The sequence below is a fragment of the Zeus faber genome, assembly GCF_960531495.2.
Source record: "Zeus faber genome assembly, chromosome: 7".
NCBI lineage: Eukaryota > Metazoa > Chordata > Actinopteri > Zeiformes > Zeidae > Zeus > Zeus faber.
Window position 1 is genome coordinate 8,138,214 of NC_137203.1, and position 25,890 is coordinate 8,164,103.

A 25,890-nucleotide genomic window follows, 5' to 3' on the forward strand; every position below is an offset into this window, starting at 1 on the left:
ACACATCAACTTCAACAACTGACTTTTCACTTGCTGCCTAATAGTATTATTATTCTATTGTATTTTTCAAACTTTTTGTTTAATATATTAGATCCTTTGTGGTCTATATTTCAAAGAACAGACATGCTGGGAGGTTCTTAGCGCTTTTTATTTTTAATGGTGGCAGAAATCCAGCGGCTTATATTTGTTTCCCCGGGGTCTCCCATCACATAAACATGTTTCCTGGGAAAACAGAATAAGCGTCCATGGTTGTTTGGAGCCATAACAAGCGCCATTCCCACACAGAGGCGAGAGAGGCAACCTGGAAACTCCTCTGAAATGGGAATTGAATTAAATGGTAATTGGTCATTTTCCATAGTTCCTACAGCAATACACGTCCATGTCCCTCTCTGAATCTCAGAGTACATATAAATACAGTAAATGCATACATGCTGCATTTCCCATTTTTATCAATTTTATTTTTATAACAGTGAGAATAACGTTGCTGAAAGGGGAGACTCAAGGTCTCATTCATAAGATTTATTCGATTTTTTGTTTACTTATTTAGGTTAAATTGTCAGTCAACTTAAAATTTTCATTTTAGGTCAGTTTTTTTATTGTTATTATTTAGGTTTGTTGTAAATTGCAAGCATTTTTCTTGCTTCTTGTTTATTTTAGGTCAATTGTTTATTGCCATTTTTTTTGTAGTTAATTTTAGGTTTATTGCACATTGCCATTTTTAATGTTGTTGTGTTTTATTATTGCCTTTTTGTTTTAATGTGAGCTGCTGCAATACGGCAATTTTCCTATGGGGATGAAGACAGTATCTATTTAAGGGGTCAACAGATACTCATATACAGTACCTACCAACCTACCTATCCATCCATCCATCCATCCATCCAGCCCTTCCTCAATCTATCCGTCCCTCCATCCATCTCCCTCATACAGAACAGCAGAGAATGAGCCTTTTTGCCTTTTTGCTCAGGGCTCTGTGACAGATTGACTTATTGTCCTGGGACGCGTCATCAAGAACCATTTTTTGGTCAGATGCCCCGGAGGCCGAGCTTTACATCTGTCCACTGCTGCCACCCAGATTCTGGCTTTCACAGCACATAAAAGATAGAAGCCGGGGATCAAACATGACATGCCAACTCGTGCCACTCCCTCTCTCTCTATTACTTACACAGAGGTTTTTGTGATGGTGGAGATTGGTGCGTTTCTCTACAGACAATTAGCATTTGAATAAATAAAAATGAATAAAGAAAAAAATCAAATAGAATAAAAAGTAGGGTAAAAAAAAAAAATACAAAATAAAATAAATACAATAAAAATAGCCAAATATACACAAATAGCCAAAAAATATAGAACAGAAAGAGCCAAATATATAAAAATATACAGAATATTCAAATGTGATTCTTTGTTATTGGTCTAGGTATACAGAATATAAAGGATAAACTATCCCTATGTACTTATATAGTATAGTGGTATAACAGTGTTATTTTAATATACTGCACGGCAAACTATGTGAGGGTATACACGTAGTACCTGTAATGGTGCTCATTATTATGCTCTGGAGATGTAAGCACAACAGAACGTCATCGTGCAACCCTGGGAATACAATTGAGAATGACTGAGAGAGCGTCCCCGTTATGCACTGTACTTTTTTTTTTGCATTGCACAATGTTTTTATTGTCTTTATTTTAGAGGAACGCATGGGGACGTGATGGGGCCCCACTCTCTCTCGCTCGATAATTTCAGTTGTTATTTATTTATCCTTTTTATTTTTGTCTTTCATTTTTCTTGTTTTAGTTGAAGCTCTGTAAAAAGCTGCAAACATTTAAATAAATGCCACTTTTAAATCTCTCTCTCTCTCTCTCTCTCTCTCTCTCTCTCTCTCTCGCACAATCAGAATGACGGATGGATACTTCTCAAACGACACTGACAAAAGCTTTTTTCTCAGAATTGCTGGCCGAGCGAGGTAGAGGGTCGGGGAGGTGATGTGGGCAAATGGGAATGATTTGTTTTGAAACTGATGGACATTTTTTGTTATGCCCAACCCCTGAAAAAAAATCTGGCAAGGCTAAATGGAAAATATGATTCCTCTATCTCGGGTGTCGCGTACTTAATGAGTGTTGACAATTGTCGAGGCGAGTAAGAAAATGGAGCACTAGAGCACTGGTGGCAATGGTGTCGACAGGGATGTACAGGACGGACAGATTCGGAAAAGGTGGCAGAGAATGGAGTGATAGCCGGGTGGATACAGTAGCTAGAAGGAGGTGGAGAAGGGGGTGGACGGCGCTGCTTTGGAGCTAGAGATGTAGTGTAATAGCCTACCACCGGTGACCTGGCTCTGTCAGTTGACATTTGGACAGAATTAATCTCCATGGATACGAGTGGAACCGCACGGGGCCAGGGGGTTCCAATACCTCAGCAGGAACAAGCGAGCGGTCAAAATGAATGAATACACACAAGAAATCTGCCAAAGCTCCCCAAACGATATATTAACCAGGGGTTCTCATAGTTTTTCGGCTGGCGGCGCCGGAAAAAGTCAGAAAGTCTCGCAACCCCGTCATTCTGACTCGTTCGATCCAACAACATCATAGTTAAGTACACGTGCAAACCTCTGTGGAGTTGCCCCCCCCCCGTGCTTACAATTTGAATGATACCATTGCCATTCGTGCTGCGTTTGTGCCGATTTGTGCCGTAAAAAATGTAATTTGCGCCGCTATGGTTTGTGATATACTTAACATTATATTGAATGAGCTGTTATGTAACTCTCCATCCCATCATCGTCCACATCGCTCGATGGATCAAAAGTCCCGACTTGTGCAGGACAGTCCTGCATTTTGACCAACTGTCCCGCGACCAGATGGAATGCCCCTCATTTTGATCGGTTGAAGCTTGTAAATTCAAATATATAATAATAATAATATGTAATAATAAATATATAATAAGTATATAATAAATACATATTTCTATCATATTGACATTTACTCCCTTGCATGCTGCGCAGAGAGACAGCGCAGCAGCGGCTTCTCTGACAGCAAAGAGTCTCCTTTCCTGCTGCGTGCTGTGTCTCTGAGTCTCTCTTAGGGAAAATGTAGCCTACGAGTTATTCACTGTGCATCTACCGAATCATTTAACTGAGAGAAACAATATCTGAAATGTCATTTTGTGAATAATGAATTGATAAGAAATAAAAATAAAATGAAATCCACAGTTTAAGAACCCCTCTATTAGACTACTCTGAGGCTACGGTAGCACCAGCGCTGCATGAAGCATCAACCGGGAACAACCAGTGCGTTTACATGCACTCAATACCCTGATTAAGGTCAGTGGACAGGTTATGGTAAGAATGATGTCTCCTAGTCAGTGTGCACTGGGCTTTTTAATGATGATAAATAGTATAGAAAGCTTACGCATCTTTCAATAGGCAAAGTCAAAAAGTTCTTTACAATCATTCCGAGCCATCAAAACCCTTAAATCTCAGAACTTTAAAGTGTATGAGGTGCATCAGTGAGGTGTGATCCTGCCTCCCGTTGAGCATTACTGTTTTCCAAGTCTTTTCAATTACATCCAAGACTGCCCGCAATCTCAAAACCATTTCAAATCAAACTGCAACGCCGGTCATGAAACATCGATTTCACTTTCTTTTCTAAGCGGTCCAGGCCTATCAGGGTTTCGCGAGCTGTCAGTGATCTTGGCGGCTCTGCACGGCGATATCAAAGCGGCAGGAAGCTGCGTTTAGCGTTCCCCGGCTCGCTGTCGGCGTGGCCTTGTTTAAACACGCCGACGACGCTTTTCATCATCGTCATCATCATCATTTTCTTTCTTTTTTTTTTATGGTGTTCCGACAAAAACCTGTCTGAAGGGAAGCGGTTTGGAGCCTCCGGACTGCACCACCCTCAGATCCTTTCCTTTATTAATCCCCTTGATTAAAAAACAGCTTTCCTCCGACAATTTCATATTTGCGTCGCGTCCCCCCTCGCGCCTCCGGCTTCTTCTTTCCTTTTGTCAACACCTTGTTGTTCTCTTTTAATCTCTTTGTTCTTCTGTCGGGTAATTAATGGGACCGTGGAGCACTAACCCCCCCCCCCCCCCCCCCCCGGGTGACCTCCACGTACCTCAATGACTTTCCACGTCTTGACGACTGGAAGGAGGGCGGCGTTTTGGGAATTGATAGTCGGAGAGTGTGCAGCTGGGGAACCATTCATCGCCACCGCCGCGGCATTTGTCGCCACGTAGTCTTTGCGGGGAATCCAAGATGGAGGACGGAGGACGACAAGTCAAGCGTTGCCCGACACCACCGAACCGAGTCCCTACATGTCCTTGGACCTACAGTACGCGTTGCAAGCAATGAAAAACTACAAGGTAATTAGTAATTGACAGAAAAAGACGTGTTTCTTGTGTTTGACCACACCCATATGATGCAAATGTTCCAAATGAATTCCTCCAAAATCTGTCTTCTAAATGACATTCCTCACGGCTACACATCTTTGAACTCTCTACACTCTTGCAACAGCAGCAAACGGAGTACATGGAAGAGCCGGCTCATCTGCCTGTATCGGACAACGATAAAAACCAAAATTCCAAAACTACAGTCAGCGCCTTCAATGATATTATCCCACAATTCTGGGGGCGAAATTTTGGGCGTACCAGTACTCCTGCAATGGATTATTATCACAGGCAGAACATTTAGTCGAGCAATTCTGCGTTATATGTTATATGATTGTATTTGATCGAGTGTAAAACATTGGCTTAATGAGTATCAAACGTAATGAGTAGAAAGCTGTTTCGATTAAAGCTCCGAGTAATCGACAGACACACAGAAACGAGCGACCAAGCATTAAATACGTCAACCATGTAACCTAAACGGACATGGAGAATGATGTCTAGTCTCAAACTGCAATGGGTTGTCTGCAGTCCAGTTCAGTGCTGCCCAGTGAAGGGTTGCCATTCCACCGAACTGTGCGCCGGACCTGGCAACCCCGATGAGCCAGCGGGGCTGAGGCGGCGTTGGCCAGGCTCTAAATACAACATTTCCTGCTCATTAACTGCATTTCAGCTTTCCTCGAGTCTTAGAGGAGAAATATAAAATAAAGGATAAAAGAAGACAAGTGAAAATGCTGACTCACCCTTTACTGCCTGATTATAGTCCAAAATGCTCAATTAGAGTTTATAAGATGATCTCTCCGTTTTGGATCTTGCTGGTCATGCTGGCAAATTGTTGGTGGCAGACTGCACCGTATTATCCCACAGCCAAAGCCAGAGGGAGCCGAGCAAAAAATAATAAATAAATAAATTACTAAAGTTTTACACAAAACAGGAAAAAATAAAACGTTTAAAAAGGCATTCGAAAGTATTACATTGTCTGGAAATAACCAAGTCGCTATTTGCGACTTGTCAAAACGGGTATTTGGAAGGTATTTTCAAATGAATAGTAGTAATAATAGTAATAATAATAATAATAATAATAATAATAATAATAATAACACTAATAATTACAATAAGAACAATGCATAATAATAATAGTTGTTATTATTTATTATTTATTAATTAGGTTTCATTAATATTATGTCATTATATATTATATAACAATATTGATTATTATTCATTAAGCACCATTCACACCACTGGTTTTAAAATGCTCAACAGATAAAAGGCAAACAAAAAAAGTAAGAAAAACTATGGTTTAAAACAATGTTTAAAACAATTTAAAACAGGTTTAAGAAAGATTTTAATAATACATTTTTTTAAATGTCTTCTGAAGCAGCCACTCTGATGTACAGTACAGGGCGTTACCACATTTCTCTGCGGTAAAACAACATCTTGGAACATGGAGGATCCCAGGGACGTGTGTGTGTGTGTGTGTGTGTGTGTGTTTCACTGGTTGCTGAAAAACACAATATAATTGAAAAGCAGTTTCCAGGCAGTAATGTTACCGTCCAGACAGAAGAACTGCTGGTGGAGCCTTTCTGAAGTTGTTTGCACTGAAGCGTCCCCTGCTTCGCCCTTCCAAGAGGAATCTGATGTTTCCCATTGAGCGCTTTGCTGACCCTCACCGACCGTGCTGAAAATCCACTTATTGTGAGACCATTTGGACAGAAGAGCATTAAGGATAAATGACTGAATGTAAATTTATTGGCAATGCACTTCTTTTGGCTTCAATAAATACAACGAAAAAATCTCTTCGGACAGAAGAAGAAAACTCCCATGACACATTTATTTTTACGGTGCAAAACGGATGTGCTATTTTTGGATCACTGGCACTATGGAGACACAAACAACTCACGTGTCAATATTAGAATGTATTGATGCAAAAAAGTACTCTAATGCGAATATAAAAAAACAATGTCCAAGCACTGTTTACTTAGTATTTCACAATATCACACGGCTGGGATTCCTACACGACCCTTCCCGTATGATTCCCCCGAACAACAGACGTAGACAGTGCGTTGCCATAGCAACGCATTACAAGTTCCCAAGCGGCTACTTTGTATCAAATACAATAATAATGCCATAATGTGTTCCATTGATGTCCATTCATTATTCATTCAACATTCATAATTCATCTCTTTCAGTGCTTCACAAGCATACAGATGGAATTATATGGTACATGGGAGCAGGAAAATAAATCAAAAGAGAATGGACATAAAAAATGCAAGCTAAAACTTTAAGAAATACGTTATCAATAGAAACCCAGAGAGAAAAAATATGAAAAATGTCCTTAAAAACAAGTCAGGAAATGTAAATGAAAAGCACAAGCTTCATGTAAGCTATAAAAACGGCTTTTGAGTTTGAATGTTGTGATTGGTGCAGAGTGGCGATAAACACGGCGCGACGCTCCAGTGATGTCGTCCTGCGCTCATGAAACACCTCTGGTCCAATCACCTCAAACCAGAATTAACTGATCCTCAGTGTTCATTTTCAATCAAATAAAATCAAAAATTCAGTCTCACCCACACGCGGAGTGACTCCCGACTGCCGAGTCATTGAAAAGATTCGCTATGACCGAATCGTTCGCAAATCTTGCCTCACTAACTGTTAGTTGCCAATCAAACATAATAAGCACAGTTCTACAAGTTTGTGACTGTTTCTTTTTTGGTTGACAGGAGAGTGCTCTAGTGTGATGGGATTTGGGGGAAGCACTGGTCCATCCTACCTTCCAGCTGGTAGTCCAAGGAGGCATCTGAGGGCTCCTGGAGCACCGCCGACCTGCGGTAGACCACGTGGACCCGGCCCAGGTCCTCCAGCTCCTGGGTCCCTCGCTCCAGGGGCTCGATGAAGTACTCGTCCGAGTCGGTGCGGATCATCCCGGCCTGCGGAGAGGTGCGCGGGAAAGACGGAGGGGTTCAGAACGGCAGAACAGGCTCCACCCGGAAAGCGGCGGTCATCCCTCGTGAGCTGGGACTCATCTTTGGAGGAGTTGGGTGCGTGGCGAGTCGCTCAGTGAAATTTGTGGCTGGGTTTCTCTGACTCCCGGTTCAGTTGGCGTAACGCACGGTGTGCGAAGGACAACCTCCTGAACGACGAACGAGAGTCAAAAAAATAAAGGTTTAAAAGAATTGTTCGCTGCAAATGAATCGTTTGCGTTTGAGTTGGTCTTAATAATAACAACAACAAGCAGAGTTCTAGGAGCTTCTGGTGTTTTTAGTGGTGAACAGGGCAGTGGTGTCGTGCCATGGGATTATTTCATTTTGAAAGAAAAGAAAAAAGGGTTTGGGAAACACCGATTCAGGGCCTGCGGTGACCGCGGTCATTGGGAACTGCCAACAGGAGGTGATTTTAAATATGGAATACATAAAAAACGATGCATTATTTAATGTCTGTCCTTGGTCCTTTTAACTTAGCTGAACTCCACACATCAGCATCTATTTGAAAACCAAATCCCTGCTCTTTTCCAGTTAACCGCGCCGATCGCGGAGCCGTTTTGGGAATTACGGGAGCGGTTTAAGGTGAAGGCCCCAGCTGAGGCGGAGACACCTTATCATATTTCCATTCACCGCTGTTCTTTCAGACGATACGGTATAGTATAATCGTTTGGGACTAAAAAAAGAAAAGAAGGTCTTTGAGCCGCAGCAGAGATCTTCAGCAATGGACAAATGATTATGGAGATAATAAACTCTTTTATATTCACCGTCTATCGTTTTTAGGACAAATTGTTTTACCAAACATGCATAGAAAGCATTTAAAGACGTGACTGTCCTTTTTTTTATATACCTATATGTGCTGCTGTTGAACCTCATGAGCTTTACAGTTACGTATGCAGGAGGATATTATACAAATATATAGAGACCTATACATGGAATGCTATAGCAACGCCTCCAAACAAGCATCAAATAGGACAAATACAGTATCTCGCTGTGCAGTTTTACTGAAACCGTAGAAACGGGGAATCCTGATTCCTTTTTTGTTTAGTTTTTTTCCCATTACAGACAAATTGACATGGATAACAAGGCAGAAAATCTTGAAAAGGAAAAAAGAAAAATCAACCCAAAAACCCCAGATCGTTATTTGGTATTCTTTGAGACGGGACGGACGGACCGATCGGCCGGGAACTGTGTGGGAAGATGGCTCAATCAGTGTTTCATGAGAAAAGAAACATTTAAATGTCCCTTCCTTTCTTTCCTTCTCCCTTTCTTTCTTTCTTTCTTTTGCTTTCTTTTTTTCTTTCAAGAAACATCTGACATTATCTGATCGCGGGATGAAAGAAAAAAAATGAACGAATCATCCATCCATCCATCCATCCATCCATCCATCTAGCCATCATCCATGTCTATCCATCTACCATCCATCTACCATCCATCCATCTATCATCCATCTATCCATCCATCTGTCATCTATCTATCTACATGGACTGCACATCCATCCGTCATCCATCCATCCATGTCTATCCATCTACCATCCATCTATCCATCCATCCATCTATCCATCCATATGTCTATCCATCTACCCATACATCTATCCATCCATCCATTTATCCATCCATCCATATGTCTATCCATCTACCCATACATCTATCCATCCATCCATCTATCCATCCATCATCAGCCATCCTTTTGTCAATCGATCTATCATCAATATATCCATGTACTGCACATCTATCCATCATCCATTCATCCATATGTCTATCCATCTACCATCCATCCATCCATCTATCCATTCATCAATCATCTATCATCCATCTATCCATCCATCCATCCATCCATCCATCCATCTAGCCATCATCCATGTCTATCAATCTACCATCCATCTATCCATCCATCCATCTATCCATCCATCCATCCATCTATCCATCCATCCATCCATCATCCATCCATCCATATGTCTATCCATCTACCATCCATCTATCCATCTACCATCCATCTATCCATCCATCCATCTACCTATCCACAAATCCATCTATCCATCCATCCATATGTCTATCCATCTACCCATACATCTATCCATCCGTCCATCTATTCATATGTCTACCTATCCACCCATCCATCTATCATCCATCCATATGTCTATCCATCTACCCATACATTTATCCATCCATCCATCTATCTATTCATCAATCATCTATCATCCATATATCCATTCATCAATCATCTATCATCCATCTATCCATCCATCCATCCATCTATCCATCTACTCATCCATCCATATGTCTATCCATCTACCATCCATCTATCCACCCGTCCATCTATCCATCCATCAATCATCCATCTGTTATCTATCTATCATCTATATATACTTGTACTGCACATCTATCCATCCATCCATCCATCTATCCATTCATCAATCATCTATCATCCATCTATCCATCCATCCATCCATCCATCCACCCATCCATCTAGCCATCATCCATGTCTATCAATCTACCATCCATCTATCCATCCATCTATCCATCTATCCATCTACTCATCCATCCATATGTCTATCCATCTACCATCCATCTATCCACCCGTCCATCTATCCATCCATCAATCATCCATCTGTTATCTATCTATCATCTATATATACTTGTACTGCACATCCATCCATTCATCCATATGTCAATCCATCCAGCATCCATCTCTCCATCCATCTATCCATTCATCTATCATCCATCTATCCCACATCATCCACCCATCTATCCATTCATCAATCATCAATCATCCATCTATCCATCCATCCATCCATCCATCCTCAAATGGTCAACAATGAAAGGAGGTGGAACATGAAAATCAATGTTTTCAGGATTCAACGGGCAGAGTTTCACCATACGTGTTTTTTTGGATATGGACTGACTGTGTGTTTGGGTCCGTCCAGCTCTGCTCTGCTGCTCTGCCAGTGTCCTGGCGAGTACACTCATGGTGCTCTGCAGCCAAACCACACACACAGATTTCAGTCTGAACTCCCAGAATGCACTGGCACTGGATCCATCCCAGTGCTGGCCGGGAGAACACGAACCTCTCAAACTATAGTGGATATATAGGATTTCATACAGAGAGAAAAACAGGAATATGCTGGAATGGATGGATAGAACAATATTAAAGGCTAAAACGATCAGTTTGTTCTGAGAAATGTTTACCAACACGACCACTTTGTTCACAATAGCTGCTCATTGGAACACAGGTTTATTTTTATTGCATATTTGTTTTTTATTGTATATTGCCGAGTTGTCATTATTCATTGTTTTTTTTATTGTATTTATTTGTATTGTTTATAGGTTTATTTTTATAGGTTTATTGTATATTGCCATTTTTTTCAATCTTCTAGTTAATTTTTAGGTTTGTTGTTTCTATCTACAGTATCCAAACAGCATCTGCTCAGAACAGCGTGTGTAAAAAGACAAAAACTACATAGATAAAGTCTATTTTTTCATTTTCTCAGTCACTAATAATATTAGTGACTGAGAAAATTAAAAAATATATACATAGCGGGGGTGCCTACAGAATATAATAGAGGTGAAACAGTTCATCAGTTAATGGAATCAATTGATCAAATCACATTTTAATATCTCAATAATTGGTTAACCAATGTATCGTGTGAATAAAAGACTATGCCATTTAAAGCTTGGCAATGCATATCATTCCATATTATTAAATGACAATAACTGTAGATACTATATATATTTATAATAAGGCTTTAGTTGAAAAAATGGCCAACCTATCCTTCAACCAATTTCAAGCCCTTTCGGAGTTCAGATATTGCAAAGATAAGAACTGTAAAATAATCATCAGTAGCAGCATGAATACGGGAAGAGAAGGACATCTAACTCCCTGCAACATTCTACTGCGGAGCATAAGCATAAGAATATGAAATCTGATATGATAGATGAGCGACAGCTAGAGGATATGAAAACAACCTAATGCAAGGATATTACACACACACACACACACACACACACACACACACACACACACACAGACACACACACACACACACACACTTGTATATATCCACACATACATAGATATATAAAACTAAGTCACTATTGAGAGCCGGTTGTTTCATGTCTTCAAAGAGAACAGTGTCTTTAGCAAAACACTTTGATGATGCCATCACCTGTCATCATCCAACTGAAACCTGGGAATTCAAGCACAATCCCCCTAAGTCAAACCACACAGGGCCAATGAGGTCAAAGGTCATAGGTCATAGGAGCAGTAACTGTATGGTGATTTATACTGCTGAAGATTCTTATATAGGACTATCGATCATATGCTTATATACAATTACCAAAACAATTTACTTATTGTTTTCCATAAATAATAATCAGCAATAACAATAAATAATAATAATAATTATTATTTTTATTATTGTTATTATTATTATTATCATCATCATTGTTGTTGTCATGTAAATCTCTGTCATCTATGTAAATAATAAATGTAAACATCGGTACCAGATTGGCATTATTATAAAATAAAAGCCCCATGAACGAGTGCAATGAATATTATTTCAAAATACAGATGTACTCTAATCAATATCTACATCAACATTTAAACAGTGTATAGTTTAATTATGCCATATTTTACTGATCCAGCCATGGAGTGGTGATCATCAGGCTGTTGCCATGCTGGTTACTGACGTGTTAGAAATAAGAGGTAATATGAAATCCCGCGCAGTACGCTTTACAATATATATTTATTTTTTACATCTTCCATCTTGACTAAAGCTTCTTTGCGCAGAGCATTTCCCCCGTCTCATTGTCAGGGTTTATCTTACACCTGCAGGGCAGAAATCCCTTCGACATCCTAAATTTTAAACATCGTGGGTGTCAGCGTGGATTCTCACTTTGCTGCTGAATAATTGGCCTTGCAGCCGCATCCGACCAAGGCCCGTCTGCACACACTGGAACGGTCAGCACACCGCCAGTGGATCATCCAACCTGGATTATCTTTTGCAGATGTTTATATTTTACCCAAATGCAGAGGCAGCGGCCCCCAGTCGTCTCCATTACCGCCCCGACTAACGACTACCACGACAAATTGCTGGCAGATGAAAACGCTCTTGGCTCAATGAACAGATTGTGATTGTGATGCAGTGAGTTACGTTGAAGTGTTGAAGTCCCAATAATAGATCATTCTGTATATTTGCAGATCAATACCAGCTGAGAGCATCGCTGAAGGCTTATGTCCCGTCCCCCCCATCCAATAATTTCCAATGTGAGCCATAGTACTGCAGCACCTTCTCTGGCGTCATGGCAGACGGCAACTTGTTACAGAGGCCGAACCTCAACAACCTCCAGAGGAACGGGTGGAGCCCAGGTCATGTAGCGCAGCAAACAGGGTTATTTAAGGTTATTTATTATTCCGAACGCACTCATTCATCGCTTGTTCTGAATAAAATATGAACCTCACGCTGCATCGATACTCGATAATTAATTTAACGTGAAGAGGTCAAAGCAGATTGTGGCAAACAGCAAAAAAAGAAACAAATGGCATGACAAGACCTTACTCCTTTTTTTTTTTTTTTTTTAACAGTGGAATACCAGGAAAGGGGGCTGATATGTCTGGAAACATATTTTTCCGCCTGTTGCGTAACCCGTCCTGATCGGGGCCAGACTGACGTCAAACTGATAAAGTGCGGTGGGGAGGTGGTATCTGGTATGTATCTGCACCCTTAACAGTAAAATGCATCAGCTGCCGTTTAATACCGGAGGATTTAAACATTTACGAGGCATTCCCTTTTGTGTATCGCCAATGACGGTATGCTATCTGATTTCAGACCACGATATCAAGCGGCCAAACAATACGGGGAGCAGCGTTCCCAAAACTTTTTTCTGACACAGCACAATTTTATACAATGAAATAATCCCACAGCACTATCCCACTATCCTGTTGAGCACTAGAAATGTCACAAAACCACAGAATTGTGGTTTATGGTCAGTGATGAAAGACACATGGACGATTCGGTCGTATTGAACAAATCTTGTAAATGACTCGGGAGCCAGGCGTCACTCTGGCAAAAGAGTGAATGTTTGTCTCACAAACTTAAAATAACTGAGGACTGAATCAAAGTCCAAGGAAAAAGACCAAAGTTCTATGAATTTGGCATAATTAATATTTGACGTGACTGATTTAAACCTGAACCTGGGATGCAGGGGGAACAATGCAGATTGCGTGCTGGTCTGGTGGATCAACCGACCGACCCTTCCACCGGGTTTTCAGTGGGAGGTACTGGCTGGGAGTACCAGGTACCAGGGGCACTGCTCAACTTGACCGATCAATTTCCAAAATGCTGGTCCACAGGATCACCAGACTGAGCCTCAGAGATACAGGAGGGAAGGGATAACTTGGATCAATTCATCAACAAAATCAAATGAACAAATGAGTTCCAGAGGACGACTCTTTACTCTTTACCGAGTGTCTCGTCAAGAACCGAATCCCAAAAAAAAGAGTGGAACCTTTCGTCACTGCTAATAGTTCTCACTTTCAGAGTGAAACTTGAGCTTGTTCTGATGAAAGCAAAGCTGGAACTGGAACTCAAGAAATAGATGCATTTGTGGATCTTTGCCATTTTGATCTTGCAACAGAAGAGCTAGTTTCCATTATTATTATTATTTTTTTTTTTTTAAGTGGAATTTGAAAAGATTTCTCACAGCAGAGCTGGTTCAGGCTGAGACATGGTGTGGGGAGCTTGTTTCGGAGGAACTCCAAACAGAACCGACAAGTCGGAAAATGGAACAACTCGTTTTACTAAGTGAGTCGTCAAGAACCGAATCTTAAAAAAAGGTTGAACCTTTCACCTGGACTAATAGTCCGAATAGTCTAATCACAATACTATTGAGCTTGTTCTGACAAACTATTCCAGCTGATATTCCATCTGGAACCGATGAAACAGATGAATTAGCGTAGCCTTGGAATTTTTGATCTTGCAACACATTACTTTTCACTTGGCAAGTCACCTCTCATGGCAGAACGGTTGGAAAACGCTGACGTAGGGAAGTGTCTGGGCGGCCGCAGGAGCTATATCCACTGTTTTTGTTTTTTTTCGCCTCTGGGCCTTTACTTAAAGGTGCATGGGCTGAGCTGTTTCATGTGGATCTTCCCAATGAGGGCCAGCGCACGGCGGTAAAGCGCTCCATTGATTTTTCGCCTCACAACGCCTAAACCGTATCGGCAAGGCTGGACGATAAAAGCTCCTCGGCTGGTTGTGAGCCCCCCTTCCTGGCGGCTCGCATCATGGCCAAAACGCATCTTTGTTATTGATTTTGTTTGTACAGAAAAGGGTATTGTAGTATTACAGTATATTATATTACAGTAGAACTACATCCATGTTGAAAAAGGCAGTCAAGTCCAGCAGCAGAATTGAGCATAAAAAAAATTCTTCTCACATACATACACTTCAGCCTAAATATTTTTGGGCTTTTTTCACAAAATATCTAATCTAATCTAATATCACAACTTTGTTCCCCCCAATATTAAAAGATTTAAAAAATTCCTACCGTACTGTGTCTAAAAGCCTGCCTCTTTAAAAGAGCAAACGCAAATACTACATACCAAATTTTTTGGGGAGAATTTAACTTCAAACAATCACATTAGAAGTATAGTAATAAAAGTATTAACAATAATAATAATAATAATAATAATAATAATAATAATAACAATAATAATAATAATTATTATTACTATTATTATAAATAAATTAAAAAAAAAAATATATATATATATAATAACAATAATAATAATAATAATAATAATAATAATAATAATAATAATAATAATAATAATAATAATAAATAGTAATAATAAAAAGACCCACAATGGCTATAGGACGACATTAATTTTAATTAATTTATCATCTATTTATTATTTTTATTAATAGTTATTATTATTTATACCATAATAAGTCAAAAGGGCAGGACAGACAATAGAATGTTTAAATAAAAATAAAAATAAAAAATATAAATAAAAAATGGAGGACGAGGCCCTGTGTGTTCCAATGGACAGGGTTTTAATATCCCCGGCCCAGACAGCGCTGCTCTGCCAAGGAAAACACACGGAGGCCTCCCGCTCCCAAAAAAACAGCCTCTCTCAGTCCCAAACTTCTTAAGGAGCGAGGGAGGGGGAAAAAAAGAAAAAAGCGGGCTGAAAAGAGGGCTGGATTGAGGAGGCAGGACACACTGGCACCTTTCACCCGGCGTGTTGTTCAAAGGTGTGTTTGCTTTTTGGAAATGTGTGCAAACCTTCGTCATCGTCGGCTTTTTCGGCCATTTTCATCCTTTAAAGGAACATTAAAGAAGGGGGGATACACACAAGTTCATTTGTAGAGAGGTCGAAAGAGAGAAAGAGGGAGAGAAAGAGGGAGAGAGAGGGAAAAGATTGAGTCTGGAATTGGCCATTTTGAATGAACTTTGTATTTAAAACAATCCAGTGGTTCATTTAAAACGCTGAAAACCCGTTATAATCTCATTTCTTTCACTTTTTGCACTTTTGATTGAGAAAATCCACATTGAAAACACTAATAATTTAGTAATAACTAATACCTACTCATCCATTGTTATCCATCTGTATATTCAACTTTGTTTTTTTTGGGGAAAATGTATATTTGGCTATTTCTATTTTATTTGTTTGCCTATTTTTGTATATTTGGCAATTTCTATGTCTTTGTCCTTTTTAGTTTTTGAATTGCCTATTTTTTTGTTTATTTGGCTATTTTTGTTCTTTATTTGGCTATTTCTTGTATGTTTGGGTATTTTTATTTTATTTATAAATTTTATTCAGCTATTTCTTGGAAATTATTTGGTATTTATTTGGCAATTTCTTATATATATATATATATATTCTTATATATAATGCACCTGGCCAGATAAACAGATTGTGATTGTGATATCTATCCTATGTGTGATTGTACTGTAATTAATAACATCTCACAAAACGTTCACAAAACGCAGATTCCTCCCAAAATCCCGTTTAAACACAACTTAAAAAAAAAAAAAAAAAAAAAAGAAAATCCTTGACTCAACCAAACACAAAACGAGAGTGAAGCATAAAATCACAAAACCGAGGAGGGTCAAACAGGGAACCAAACTCCTTCCATTTCAATTTAAAAAAAAAAAGATTAAAATAAAAATAAACAAAAAACACGGGACAATTTAACCCCCGTTGGGTTCCAGCGTGTTTTTGGGGGTCCGCCGCTGCTCCCACCAGAGCAAACATTTACCCAGCGAGCGGTGGAGCAGCGGGTTGGACCCGAAATAAAAACTCAATGTCCGTCTTGTGAGGAGGGGGCGGTTTATATCCTTTATATACGGTAGGAGGTCACGATTAAAAATGTTTCAACACATGAATGTGAAAAAATAAAAAACGGCTCTGGGGTCAACACGGGGCTTCAAGGAATAAACCAAAAAGGATCCTTACTTTGGTCTCTCTCTCTCTCTCTCACGTTCACCTTAAAGAAACCTTAAATCTAACCTTTGAATTTTCCTTGGGACGTCTCTCTCAATTCGCCTCAATGAGCTTTATTGACCTGGGGGAAGCTACGTTTGCTCTGCCAGAGCAAATGGAAATACAAAAAAAGAAAAATAACACGTTCAATTTGATCAGGAACGTTTAAAGTTGCAGTGAATATATTGTAAAATATATTTTAAAAAATAGAAAAATGTAAGCATTGCTGTTAAATAATTAATAACTCCAGTATAAATATTCTGTATATGCACATCTCCGCCCCTCTATACACACACAGATAGGTATAGATAACCTACTGTATAATTACAACAGATTGTTTTCCCCCCCTCTTTCTCTCCCTCTCTCATCTCTCTCACCCCTCTCTTCACATCTCTCCGTCTGCCCCCCCCCCTCCTTCCATCTCTTCTTCTCAGCATTTATCTCACTCTTCTCTCCCTCGCTCCTCCTCTCAGATGTGCCAGAGGCTGTAGACGTCCATGTTGCCTTTCAATGTCTCCGAGGCTGCGGAGCACACGTCGCCTTTAGCTTTTGTCCGTGAGCTTTAGCATATCTCACCCCCTTCCACCCGCCCTCACCCCCCCCGTTCCCTCGCTCCGTCGCTTTTGGTGAAGCTCAGATATCCTGGGCATCTCCTCAGAGCCAGAGCGACCTCCGGGGCTGAGTGACTGTTTCACAATCTATAGAGCGTTAAATGGTTTAAATGGGTTAGAGGGTTTAGACTGGTTGTGGTTGTTTTTTTGGGGAACTGATCCTTTCAGTTAGTGAGTTAGTTATTTTTAAGGTCGCATTCTGAGCACTGTTCACACATGTATATGTGTGTGTGTGTGTGTGTGTGTGTGTGTGTGTGTGTGTGTGTGTGTGTGGATGTGGGCTGTGCAAATGACAAAATATAATTAACTCTGAACAGTTTCCAGTGCTTTTGGTATTGGGCGGTTTCAGCAAATCATTACACATTCCATTTTGATTTTGTACAGTGAATAAAATAGACCACCAAAGACTGACTAAAGACAGACAAGAAGAAGGACCAAAGATGGACCAGAAGACGGACCAAAGATAGACCAGAGAACAGACTGAAGAAGGACTAAAGACAGAGCAGAAGATGGACAAAAGTCGCATCAAATCTCTGTCGCAATGTAGCTGAATGTTATTCTCCCTTGTAAGTCGCTTTGGATAAAAGCGTCTGCCAAATGACTAAATGTAATGTAAATGTAAAAGATGGACCAGAAGACCGACAAAAAATGGACTAAAGACAGACCAGAAGACAGACCAGAAGACAAACCAAGGACGTAATAAAGATGGACAAAGATGGAACAGAAGACAGACTAAAGATGTAATAAAGATGGACAAAAGATGGAACAGAAGACAGACTAAAGACGGACTAAAGATGGACCAGAAGACGAACTAAAGACTAAAGATGGACTAAATAAAGACCCTAAGATTACCAGAAGACAGACTAAAGACGCACTAAAGATGGACTAAAGATGTAACAGAAGACGAACTAAAGACAAACCAAAGATTGACTAAAGATGGAACAGAAGACGAACTAAAGACAAACTAAAGATGGACTAAATAAAGACCCTAAGATTAACAGAAGACAGACTAAAGACGCACTAAAGATGGACTAAAGATGGAAAAGAAGACGAACTAAAGACAAACTAAAGACGGACTAAAGATGGAACAGAAGACAAACTAAAGACAAACTAAAGATGGACTAAAGATGGAACAGAAGACGAACTAAAGACAAACTAAAGATGGACTAAAGATGGAACAGAAGACGAACTAAAGACAAACTAAAGATGGACTAAAGATGGAACAGAAGACGAACTAAAGACGCACTAAAGATGGACCAGAAGAAAGACTAAATAAAGACTAAAGATGGACCAGAAGACAGACTAAAAAAACTCTAAAGATGGACCAGAAGACGGACAAAAGATGGACCAGAAGATGGACTAAAGTTGGACAAGAAGATAGACTAAAGTGGGACTAAAGATGGACAAGAAGACGAACTAAAGATGGACCAGATGACAGACTAAAGAAGTACTACAGACAGACCAGAGGACAGACTTAAAAGAGGACTAAAGATGGACCAGAAGACAGACTTAATAAAGACTAAAGATGGAGCAGGAGACGGACTAAAGATGGAGCAGAAGACAGACTAAAGATGGAGCACAAGTCAGACTAAAAACAGACTACAGACGGACTAAGACTGGACCAGAAGACGCACCACAAGACGGACTAAAGATGGACCAAAGATGGACCAGAAGACGAACCAGAAGACGGACTAAAGATGGAGCGAGAGAGAGGCAAACACATTTTCCGTCCAAAAAAGGCTTTGAAAAGAAAGGAAGAAAGAAGAGAAATAGCTGCTCTGGTGGATTTTTAGATGTGGATTTCCATACTCTGCCATTAATTCCACTGAAGGGCTGAACAAGGGGGTCAGAAAAGGGTCAGAGATTTCAAAGAGACCATCGTGAGAATTTTCGAGGCCTATGCACATCAGGGTGAAAAACAGGAAAATTACATGCAATCAAGGGTGTGAGCTGCAAAAAAAAAAAAATAATAATAACACGCTTTTTGAAAAGGTGGATAATGTTTCATATCAGAGGATTAGGGTCGTTTATTTGTTTTATCTACCGGGACGACTGATCTCCAAAGAGGAGCCGAGTGTAGACACATGAAAGGGAAAATTGTTCCTTCTACTTGAAATATTAAAAAACATATATATCGCAAAAAAGCCACAAAGGTATCGCAAACTCTCTCTCGCTCTCTCACACACATACGCACGCACGCACGCACACACACACAGAATTGTTTAAAGTAGAGAGAGGAGGAGGAGGAAACAAGAATAAAAGGTATACATTTCAAAAGCTTTCTTTCAGCGCATCTTAACTCTGACTACGCTGAGCTATGACATGCATGGAGGGGACGGAGGGAGGCAGGGGGAGCGAAATAAACGGTAAAATGTTTGAGAAACAGACAAGAAAACTCAAGAGTTCCTCTTGTGGGGGATCTGGGCGCTGGGGCTTTCCGGGGGGGGATCCTGTGAAGACGGGCCAGAAGACGGACTCAAGACAGACTGGACCAGAAGATGAACCAGAAGATGCACTAATGACAGAATAAAGATGTACCAAAGACAGACTTGAGGCTGGACCAGAAGACAGACGAAAGACGTATTAAGCCGGAGCAGGAGATAGACGAAACATGGACTAAAGCTGAACCAGAACACAGACTAAAGTCGGGCGATAGAGGAACTAGAAGACAGACTAAACCTGCCCCAGAAAACAGACTAAAGTCGGACTTAAGAGCGTCCTTTTCATTCATTAAGAACCAAGGTTCTGTATGTAGTCCACATGTTCTCCCCACATCCATGTGGGTTTTCCTCCAGGTGCTCCGGCTTCCCCCTACCCCAAAGACACTCCTGCCGATACCCCTGAGCAAAGCACGGTTCAACATCTGGAGTTGGTCCCCGGGCCCCGCTACGTGGCAGCCCACTGCTCCTCGATATGTGAGATACTGGGACGGGGTAAATGCAGAGACAGAACTACCTCAGAGGGATGAATAAAGTATATAAAAACATAAAGCCCCTGATCGACAGTATTCCACTGTGGGGTCTACAAGGTCTCACAGTGGCTCTCAGGCTCAGTGGGCTCCATTAGACCTGAATGGGCCCCGTGGGAGCACTGGGAGGTCTGGGAGCACTGGTGTGAGGTTGGACTGGCCATTACTGTTTGCTCTCTAAACTGGCTTGGAATGCTGCAACCCCAACAACTAGATTCTTTATCCAGGTCCCAGCCTCCAGTTAGGGAGGATGACAGAGTCCAGAGCTCAAACCACATTTTTCAAGGAGCGCTTTCCTGGATCAATCAATCAATTTAAAAGATTCGGCTGCCTCTGCTCACACGGGTCAACTCCCAAAGACTGAAAAATAAGGGTTTTGGTTAAAAAAACACACTTGTACGCAATGTGCCATCACAGCGCTAGGATAAAGAACAAGCTTACAACTTTGTTGGATTTCTCTTGATTAAATGCAACTTGGAGGTTTTGCTGACGCCATGTATCCCACTGTCAGTGCCTCCATCTTTAGTGCTTTAGTTCAAACTAATAGAGCGCTCCGTCTTGTCAGTGTCTTGGCCAGTGGCGTTCGCCCACTCGGGTCAGAGCAGATTACCATGCCTCACCTCCCGTGGAGGTTATCTGGCTGATAAGCAGCATGGCGGCTCTCAGTAAAGGCTTCCAGACAGGGCTGGCTATAATTAGGGAGCCAGTAAAACACACACCTAGACCAAGCCAGGGACCAGTACTCCACTTCAAAGACCTCCATCTCCTCCACCTCCTCCACCTCCTCCACCTCACACTCTTTCTGCAGAGACTCCGGGCTGAGCCACCGTTTGATCTATACTGTACTTCATGCATGCACATATACAATCTTTCGTACTCTAATTTCTTATTGCTTTGAATTATGATTTCGAGCATGAGAATAACCAGTATTTATGTAGACATTATATGGTATAGTATAGTTTAGTACAGTATTTCATTTCATTCATATACTATAACATAGTATAGTATAGTATAGTATAGTATAGTATAGAATGATGCAGTATAGCATTTCATGGAATGGTATGGTATTTCATAGCATAGTATAGAGTACAGTATGGTATTGTATGGTACAGCATAGAATTTCAAAGTATCTGGTGATATGGCATAGCATAGTATAGTATTTCACAGTATAGTATAGGGGCAGTAGGTCAGTTAGGTAAAGCGTTTCATTGTATAGTATAGTGCAGTATGTTATAGTCTTTCATTGTATAGTATAGTATTTCATAGTATGGTATGGTATAGTGTTTCACAGTATAGTATAGGGGCAGCAGGTCAGTATGGTATAGCTTTTCATTTTATAGTATAGCATATTACAGTATGATATAGTGTTTCATTGTATAGTATAGTATTTCATATTATGGTATAGTATATATATCACAGTATAGTATAGGGGCAGTAGGTTAGTATTGTATAGTGTTTCATTCTCTAGGATAGTACAATATGATATTGTGTTTTGTTGTATAGTATAGTGCAGTATGATATAGTATAATATTTCACAGTATAATATAGGAGCAGTAGCTCAATATGGTATAGCGTTCCATCGTATAGTATAGTGCAGTATGGTATAGTATTCACAGTATAATGAAGGGGCTGTAGTGCAGTTGGTATAGTGTTTCATTGTATAGGATAGTGCCGCATGGTATAAGAGCCTTTCATTGCTCTATGTGCTTACAGCCACATCAGTACACAAAGCTCAAGCACACTCTCACATTAAATCACTAAATAACAACAATGTTCCAGACGAGCAAGACAGAGAGCAACCACCTTGAAAACTAACGTGTGAACCAACATTCTCAAATTCTACTCAACAAGCAGTCAATGTCTGTCACCGCGAACACAGACGGAGAGAAGCACAAAACAGAATTTCACGTCTCAACCAAAGACTCACGAAATGGTCAAGCGTAAAAAATAATCTATATTTCTTTTCACAAGTCATGTGTACATGCACACAATGTGTCTTTTTTATGTGGAAATGTCTCTGGGTGGGCTTTTCATTTTGCCCGGCAGGGTTCCTGCTGACGCACCTCCACAGATAAATTTGTCATTCATTAACAAGTCAAGACTGGGAGCTGACTTGTGCACGGAGGAAGTGGAGGGAACATGTCTGAGATGGGAAACCTCATTTAACGGACGCCTTTAGATTGAAGCTGGGATAAAAAAAATAGTTGGAAGGTAAAAATATAAAGTTTGTTTGTTTTTTTTGTTTTTTGGTTTCTCAAGCTGATTAGAGGTTAAGGTGCATACGGTACAGCAGGGCAGTAACTCATTAAAATAACTGGAGATATAACTCGTTTCAACACAACACATTTCCAGCCGCCACACAACCGAGAAGCTTTTACAGGTAATGCCATTGAAAAAGCAATTGAAACACTTTTCAAAATTCCTATTTCTGACCTAAGGTTTTTGTAAAAGCATCACACTCAAACTTTGGGATGCCTAAAATACTTTTTAGGCAATCCTTCAGATTTTTTTTATCATTTGAGGGTAATGCCATTAAAAAAAAAAAAAACCTTCAAAATAACTATTTCTGATAAAAAAAGGTTTTAACAGCCCAGTTTATGGAATATTTAAACAAATTAAAAGCAGGATAAACGTTTTTTTTCCATATTAAAAGCAGTGTAAATATTTTTCATTTCAAAAGCAGGGTGAATATTTTTCATTTCAAAAGCTGGGTGAACATTGTTCCAATTAAACCTTTTAAAACTGCGCGATGTCATTTGAATACCATCACAGGAACCTCTGATGTTATGTCTTCATAAACGCTGAATTCCACCGCTTCTCTTCCACTCACTTGCCACGGAGGTCGAAGACCAAGAAAATCGCAAAGTAATTAACAAATTAAAAGTAATTAACAAAATAATTTGAATAACCCCGGTTGGACCTACTAAGATCACTTTGAGTTCCACTGAATACATGGCATTATATCCTCGGCAGTATTTGTATTTGTACAATAACACTAACTACTAACTGAACTATTTTGATTAATGAATACGAAAATATCCCTGGAAGAGGTCAAGGATCCTTTTTTACCGCCGTGTAAGCATGTGAGGAAAAAAAATAGAAATCTGAATTCTGCAGACCTTGAGATGTTAATCTAAATCTGGGAATCAGGAAGGTGCTCATCTGGAACCGGCTGACTCATATTCCAAAACAAAAGCGTTTGGGCGCCTAAGTCTCTGCAACGGATGGACGGGCGCGTCTCTCCGTCGCTTTTCTAGGAAGTTGTGAATGAATTTTTGTCGTTGTTGTTGTTGTTGTTGTTGTTTTTTTTTACTACGCAGCACTTCCTACGACCTCAATGTTTTTCCAGCTGCCGCCTTTTAAGGCCTCTGACTGGAAGCGGAACACTCTTCCCTTCAGTTCCTGCTCGCTGGTGTGTAAAAAACCCCAAAAAAGGGCCAAGGCTGTTATTTTTTCTGTCCGTGCGCCGCCGCCTTATTATCGGGAGCGGCTGACTGTGAAACGTGAAAAGAATAAAAGTCAACTTCTGCAGAGAAACTCGTCCTGCAGTGTCCTCCGGAACCAACCCTGGGGATTATGAGCGACTCCTGGCAAAACAAACCTCCAAACGCCCCGGGAGAAAAAAAAATCAAAACTCGCCGCAGCTTCGCATTCATCGTTCACGCTTGTTCAACCCTCACGCCCCTCAGTGGAGCGTCCGAACTTTAAGTGGCTGCAACGGGATGACCGGCAGGTGCCTCGGTGGGGGATTTTGGGGGTGTCGGGGTCAGTGTCAGGGTTTGTTTTTCTCGGTGCAGCTGCGATGGGCAAACTGCTCCACTACATCCATACAAACTTCAGGTATTTCCAATCCCTCAGCTGATTATTAGAACGTAACTTCCCCATATTAAACAGATCTTAACGGCCGCACCCGGTTCACCGCTCCACCCGCGCGGCCGCCTGGCGCGCCGCGGCACTCAGATGACGATGATGAGGCAGGCTACGTTGAACGCCAGTATTGACTCTTTCTTTTGCGTTGGCTTTTGTTTCATTTCAAGGTTTAATGCGTTGAGCGGTGGGTCCGGTCTTCAGCCGGTCTTAGCCGAGAGCTTTCGGCCCCGGACCGGTCCCACGATTACTGCTCAAGTGGTTTACGAGTGTGGTGGGGAGGATCGGGCTTCAGACTGTTGTCTCGCACAAAGGGGAATTTCGCGTTTAATGCCGGGAGGGAAGAAAACTACCGCGTTGGCAGGGAGCGAGCAATGGACAGGCACTCACCCGTAACAAACCAGCCGCACAAAAGCTACGGCGTCCATCAACTTGAGGAATATCTCGAGTACAACGCGCACTTAAAATGCCAGCCGCCCATGTAAAAAAAGGCTCGTCCCTGGAGTTATGGACGTCTTAGCACCCTGACATTGATTGGCTGATAAGGTCACATCACATATCGGAATGAAAAAGGCTTACCAGTCCGTCGCAGTTGTTAATGGCGACCGAGGCCCCGGGAACATCCGTGATATCCCCGATGAAGGTGCAGTCCGTCTTGAGGAGCTCGCGGCGCAGTATCCTCTCCCTGCCGCCGCCGCCGTCGTCGGGTTCCGTCTGGTTGGCGGCCACTCCCGCCTCGTCGCCCGCGCTGTCGTTGTGGGCGCCCGGGACCTCGTCGTGCCACTCCACCATGGCCCCCGGCGCCACCAGCCTGTCGTTGGAGCGCAGGCGGAGGTGGAACTCCTTCCCGAAGGCGGTGATGTTGAAGAAGAGCCGCTGCTCGGGCCCGCCACTGCCGGGGGACGCCTCCCGCTTGACGCGCTGCTTGTGGCTGGCGGACAGCAGGTGGGACAGGAAGTGGCCCTGCGAGTCGGTGCTGAAGGGCGTCACCAGGCCGTACTCCTTCAGTCGGCGCCGAAGGACGCCTGTTTGGAGGACACACCGGCGAGACGGGCGACGGATGATCAGTACGTGGCCAAGACACCATGAGGATTTACACGACCGCATGCCGATGACAGTGAGCTATCACCGAGGGAGGGGTGATAAGTCAATACAAGAGCGACATCGTGACGAGAGACTAGCTGTGGTCTGGGATTTTGGTTAGCACATAGTAATATGGTGAAATAGCTAAATGTTGTGTTTAAGGCTGCGTACCAGTAAAGTCCTTTTCCGAGCTTCATAGGCTGTTCTAATCAGCGCTCTAATCTGCCGGGTTTGGTCTTCATATCCACATTACTAAAAGGCTTGGGCCAATACTCGATAACATATTCCATAATAATCTCGATAGCCGCGATCATATGCGATATATGCGCGGACGGTCCAGTGATTAACTTGTGGCTCCAGGTTATTACCTGCATTACTAAAATATATGATATTATAAAATATTAATATAATATAATATTATTAAAAAAAAAAGATTTTTAATAATTGTCTTACAGAGCTGTCAAGTCTCGAGATTCGACCGTGAGACTCACATATCAACCGGTTCACAGGCTCGCACCTCGTA

General features: G+C 41.3%; 1 protein-coding gene across 1 annotated transcript in view; it reads right to left on the bottom strand.

The window, feature by feature from the left end:
• adamts3 (ADAM metallopeptidase with thrombospondin type 1 motif, 3) overlaps positions 1-25,391 on the bottom strand; it is a gene marked incomplete at its 5' end in the record, with an annotated part of 152,332 nt that extends 126,941 nt beyond the window's left edge. The window contains 2 exons of the mRNA XM_080003784.1: positions 7,142-7,298; positions 24,864-25,391. Coding sequence (XP_079859910.1) covers positions 7,142-7,298; positions 24,864-25,391 — 685 coding nt within the window. The remainder of the gene's footprint in view (positions 1-7,141; positions 7,299-24,863) is intronic.
• Positions 25,392-25,890: the final 499 nt, after the last annotated feature.